Raw genomic sequence first — 6,155 nt, 5'->3', positions numbered from 1 at the left:
GCAAATTTAATGAGGCATCTACAAGTCTCATTTTCATGGATGTTTATTAGCCCCATGCCATTTTCATGATTATGGTTCATTGACTGACACTTTGCATAGGCGGATCCAGTGCCCCCCCCTTTCATGGGAAAAATTTGGTTGATTATATAGGGAATCACTGAAGCCACCCCCCTTAGGAAAAGGTCTGGATCCGCCACTGCTTTGCAAAGTTTACAAATTTGTTAATACCATGATTCATATAAGAATAAAAGATGAAATGTCTTTACAACCATCATTTGATACAAAAATAATAAAAAATCATCGGCCGTCTTTTCCCTCAGAGCTTTCAGCTCTTTGATTTCTGCATTGGTTTTTGTTTGTATTTTGAAATGATTGAATTTGATGAGATAAATATATATTATGTTAAGATTCTGGAACGAAGAAGGTATGATGAGCCCCACTTTTTAAACTCTTTGATTCGAAACTAGTAATCACTATATTTTATGGAGATTGATAACAAAGTGGTAGTAATGACTGTTCAAGTCAGAACAAAAATGACCTCTCTAAGTCAAAATGCATTAAAAAGGGACATAAATCTTATTAGAATATGAAGATATTAAGTCACAATATTTTATGCAAAAGCTGACCTGTGGAAGTCATTTTATGATAAATTAAAGTCTGACATAAACTGACCTGTACAAGTCATATTCTGTTGAGTGCAAGAAGGGAGACAACACTTACATCAAATTATATCTGACCTATGGAAGTCATTTTATTCTGACTTGTTTATGTCAGAGCTCTGACTGATTGTGTCAGATAAACATTTTACTTCTAAATGAGTACTGTCATTTCTGTTTGGAGGTTTGGCTGTAAGTTATTTTACTTCATGAATAATATCCATGTCATGTGGTAAATACTTAAGCCTTTAGGTTTCTGATTTAATGCATAATGTCTCTGTCAGGATATCTATGTGAGATTTGCTCTATTGGTTTTTAATTTGTTAACACTGCAAAAACATTTAAGGTCAAGTAACAGTAAATTGGCTTTGTCACAGATTTTGTTAAATTTTGCATACATCTTTGTCTCATTGAACTATAGCCGAAAAAATAATGCATTTATCTTTTTTAATTTCTGAAATATTTTTATTCTACTGAAAGAATTTTTTTCTCTGTTTTAGATAATTATGCCTAACACTGCATGTGAAAGTGGTAATATGACCAAACTGTTTACTCTTGTCAACGACCAGTTTGTCAACACAAGTCTGTCAGCTGTTCAAAGGAAATACTTTAATGAAGCAAGAGGTAATATTTGCAGTAAAATATTTAAAATTGAGAATGGAAAAAGAAAATTTGTCAAAGGGAGACAACATGACCAAAGAGCAGAAAACAACCAAAGACCACCAATTGGTTTTAGTTAAAAAAAATATGGTGCCAAAATAGAGACTTGAGTTTTGTTTGTATAATAAAGTTCACTGTAGACAGGTTTGTTTGTATTATAGAGTTCACTATAGACAGGTGTGTTTATATAATAAAGTTCACTGTAGCCAGGTTTGTTTGTACTTGTAGGAATACAGTATGTGAAACAGCTGTGTGTACCAGAGTTTAGTACAGTGGAAATGGAAGTCACTTCCAAGTATGTATATAGATTGATGAAATAAAATGTTTTTATGGTTCACTCAGTTTTAAGTTATTTAATTTTTTCTGCATCTCAGATACCATAAATATAAGATCAACAGTGTTTTGTGTATATAATGATTTTAAGGTATGCATGTCTGTCTGGCAGGATTCATCTAACCTTGACCCATTTTCAAGGTTAATTTTCAGTTTTTAAATTATGCCATAAACAGTTAACCAAGCGAGGCATTTTAGTATGTAAACTCTTCTAAATCATATTCATGTTATATGTATTATTACTTGAATTATTACCTCATCAGGTTTATTCTGTTTCATTGGTGATTTGTTTTACCATACAAAACTGCAAATTTAGAAATGTCTATGTTTGTAGATACTATTGTCTGGCAGCAGCAGCAGCCCTGGTGAAGTATGTAGAATTCATACAGAATATTGTTTTTGCACCAAGGTCTATGAAGATTGTGTTTAAAGGCAGTGAAAACACCACAATGATAGGTAATTTAAAATATTTATTGTTATTAAATGAAAATGGGATGTCGGGAACACATTTCAATTTTTGGAAAGTTTAAAGCAGTCATATTATGGTGTGGGTTTGTTGATATCTGGTTTAAGACATTATGATTTTCCTAATTACTATATATTTATAGTTTACTAATGATGGTATTTTTCTGAACAAAGCAAAAACTTATTTGATTTTTGGGATTGTGGGCATACCCATTTTTCCACAAGAATTACCAATGTGACCCAAAGCAGTGTTTTCATAGGTTTTAATGTACAGCTTTTGTTTTCGGGGTAAAAATTGCATGAAATGCAATCAAACCCTAATGGGACTCAGTTGTAATTGAAAGCTACGTACCCATATGTTCCAGACTTCATCACAACTTTTGAGAGAACAAATGACATAGTTCATTGAGATGAACATTCATATTCTAACCCTGCAAATGTCTAGCAATTTACTTTAAGATAGTATATGCTCAGAATTTAAAGTTACAAACTGATGTAAAACTTGACTTGTGAAGAAATCTATTTCAGTAAAAATTTCAGAAGTTGTCAATGGTGCATATATCTGAGCTAAAATTTGTTACAAAGGAAATGTGAGCTTTTGCCATCACTTGGCGTCCGTAGTCGTCCGTCGTCGTCGTTGTCTGTCCAGTGTAAACTATTTCAAACATCTTCTCCTCTGAAACTACTGAACCAATTCCAACTAAACTTAAGCTGAATGATCCTTAGGGTATCTAGAATAAAGTTTGTGTTTTATTTTCTGTTTCGTCAAAGAACATGGCCGCCATGGCTAAAAATAGAACATAGGGGTAAAATACAGTTTTTGGCTTATATCTCAAAAACTAAAGCATTTAGAGGAAATCTGACATGGGGTTAAAATGTTCATTTAATTTAGGTCAAGTTTTATCAGGTCTGAAATTTTCAGATGAATCTAACTCATTGTTGAGTTGGCAGTGTTCCAGCTAGGCCATTTTCACAGGGCAGTTCCCCCGCCCTTTTCCGAATGCCGCCCTGTGCCCTTTTTGCAGTTTTCAGGGCGCCCTGCCTTTTTGAAGATGGATTGTATTTTATTTTGTTCGTTTTGTTATGATCCGCCATTGATATGAAATTTTACCTTTCGACAAGTTTATGACTTTGTTTACGACCCCAAGCGTATCAACGGTTACAACTGCCGGTGTCATAATCTGTTGTTACAGGTAATCCATGTATCGGATTGGTCATTCATGATCATCAACATTTATTCATTCAAATAGAATCGGTCAGTCGGCATGAAGAAATGTTTATACGACAACACAATTTGCAATGTTTACCGTAGTTTCATGGAGAATACGTAATTGACAGAATGTCGAAAACCATAATCAACTTGTTAAAAACATCGTTTTACTTGTTTTCCGTAATTATTTTTAGCAAATTCAGACTTATTTGTCTTTGCCTGCCCTCACTTTTAATACGAAAATAACAAAACCGGCCGCCATTGTTGATCCTATTTACTTCTTCTATGTACTGTGTATAATCCTCCAAAGAAGGATCACACCCGAATAAAGAAAGATAACTCATGTTTCTTTCCTAGCATTGAGTTACCTACTTAAGATATGTCTACATACTTCTGGTTTTAGAATTTACATGTTTAGGTCTTTTGAATTATGGGAAAATTTAAAGGGTGTTAGTAACAGTGTGGGTAGGGTGCCTTGGTCATCTTTTTCTGTATTCTTTATTTCTAATACAAATTTTCACTGTTCCAGCTATATCCTAACATTGTGCATTTACTGAGCATGTATTACCATTAAGCACAGCAGAGACAGAAAGGGTCTTTCCCAGGTATAACTTGTATGACTATAGTGACAGAATGAAGCAGGATACCCTGCAAAACATGCTGCATATAAAGCTAAATTGTGACAAGCAATGCCTTGAAAACTTGTGTGACAAGGTGGTTGACAAGTTTTTTCAGCATAAAAAGTAGACAAATCGAGTTTTATCTGGGTTAATCATTTGAATGGTTTTACACTAGTAATTTTGGGGCCCTTTATAGCTTGTTGTTCGGTGTGAGCCAAGGCTCCGTGTTGAAGGCCGTACATTGACCTATAATGGTTTACTTTTATAAATTGTTATTTGTATGCAGAGTTGTCTCATTGGCACTCACAATACATCTTCCTATATCTAATCATGTTGTACTTGTATATATATAACCAGTGATTCAATGAATAAAGACAATGTTTGACTAATATCTTTATTAAAACATGCCCTTTTCATATAATCATATCACAAGTTAAATGCCCTTTTTCAGGATTGGCACCCTGCCCTTTTGAAATCCTAGCTGGAACACTGGGTTGGTGCCACTAAATTGGTAATTTTAAGGAAATTTTGAAGTTTTTGGTTATTATCTTGAATATTATTATAGATAAAGATAAACTGAAAACACCAAAAGTTCAGCAAAGTTAGATCTACAAATAAGTTATATAAGACCAAAATTGTCAATTGACCCTTTAAGGAGTTATTGCCCTTTAAGGACAATTTTACACAATTTGTTTATCATGTTTTCTAATTTTAATTCTTCTCTTCTGAAATTACTGAATCAAATTAAACTAAACTTAAGCTGAATGATTCTTAGGTTATCTAGAATAAACTTTGTGTTTTATTTTCTGTTTCCTCAGAAAACATGGCCACCATGGCTAAAAATAGAACATAGGGTAAAATGCAGTTTTTGGCTTATATCTCAAAAACTAAAGCATTTAGAGGAAATCAGACAAGAAGATAATGTATTCATTAGGTCAAGGTCTACCTGCCCTGAAATTATCAGCCAAATCGGGTATCTGATTTTTAGGTTATTGCCCCTGAATTGATGATTTTAAGGAAATTTTGCAGTTTTCGGTTATTATCTTGAATATTATTATAGATAAAGATAAACTGTATACAGCAAAAATGTTTACAAATAAGTTTATATGACCAAAACTGTCAATTGACCCCTTAAAGAGTTATTGCCCTTTAAAGACAACTTTTCACAATTTGTTCATCTAGTTTGCTTACTTTAAAAAATCTTCTCCTTTGAAACTGCTGAATCAATTTCAGCCAAACTTGGGCTGAATGAGTTTCAGAGTATCTAGTATAAATTTTGTATTTTATTTCCTTGTACGTCAAGAAACATATATATATATATATATATATATATATATAGCCACTATGGCCAAAATGAAACATAGGGGTAAAATGCATTGTTTTGCTTTTGAAGAAAATATGACAGATACAAAGAACATTTAAATGGCATTTTTAAGCCACTCATTGATATATATTGAAAGCAAAAATAATCATTTATTAAAGATTTAAGCAAAAAATTACAGGTGAGTGATTCAGGCTCGTGAGAGTCTCTTGTTTATCATGTTTATATATCAAGGGTCTGGAAATAGTCATATTTGCCTTTATAACTGTTGGCAATTTTTATAACTTGTCTACACTCGAGGTTTAAATCTTGGTGTTGGTGGTCATGCTTGATTATTGTTTGAAAATTGTACAGGGACTCATCTGTGTTGATGAACAACTGTTCTTGGGTTGCTGTCTCATTGAAGTTTACCCCTCACCTCCTTTTTATTTAATTCAAACTCACATATTTTCATATTATCTATGCTGGGGACTAAAGAGAATGAATCCAAAATTTAGTCTCTACATTCATGAACAATAAATTAACATGCATTATCATGATTTTATACATTGATTTTTTTTATTGAAATCAGTACATTTGGAAAGTCATATATATGTTTATTAATTAATAATACATCAAATACTGATACCTCACCTGGTCTCGTTAAAAAATAAATAAAATATCGTTATTAAACTTGAACCTGAATTAACTGAACTTACACTTGTCTTAAAAACAGCAATTATATAGATATATTTTAGAATATTTCTTAATATATATTTTCTTAAATATGTTCTTCTCACCAAGCACTTGATGACTTATAATAACAATAGTATGATAGGGTTATCCAAGTTTTTTCTCAGTAACATGACAAATGTCACATGTGGAGAAGGATCTTGTAGCTCTTCCAGAAC

At 32.5% G+C, this 6,155-nt stretch overlaps 1 protein-coding gene across 1 annotated transcript in view; it reads left to right on the top strand.

The window, feature by feature from the left end:
- LOC143075304 (mutS protein homolog 4-like) overlaps positions 1 to 6,155 on the top strand; it is a 77,111-nt gene that overhangs the window by 34,527 nt on the left and 36,429 nt on the right. Inside the window, exons 5-7 of the mRNA XM_076250677.1 lie at positions 1,157 to 1,280; positions 1,545 to 1,611; positions 1,984 to 2,105. Coding sequence (XP_076106792.1) covers positions 1,157 to 1,280; positions 1,545 to 1,611; positions 1,984 to 2,105 — 313 coding nt within the window. The remainder of the gene's footprint in view (positions 1 to 1,156; positions 1,281 to 1,544; positions 1,612 to 1,983; positions 2,106 to 6,155) is intronic.

Source organism: Mytilus galloprovincialis, chromosome 5 (assembly GCF_965363235.1).
Source record: "Mytilus galloprovincialis chromosome 5, xbMytGall1.hap1.1, whole genome shotgun sequence".
NCBI lineage: Eukaryota > Metazoa > Mollusca > Bivalvia > Mytilida > Mytilidae > Mytilus > Mytilus galloprovincialis.
This window is presented reverse-complemented; position numbering and strand designations above follow the sequence as displayed.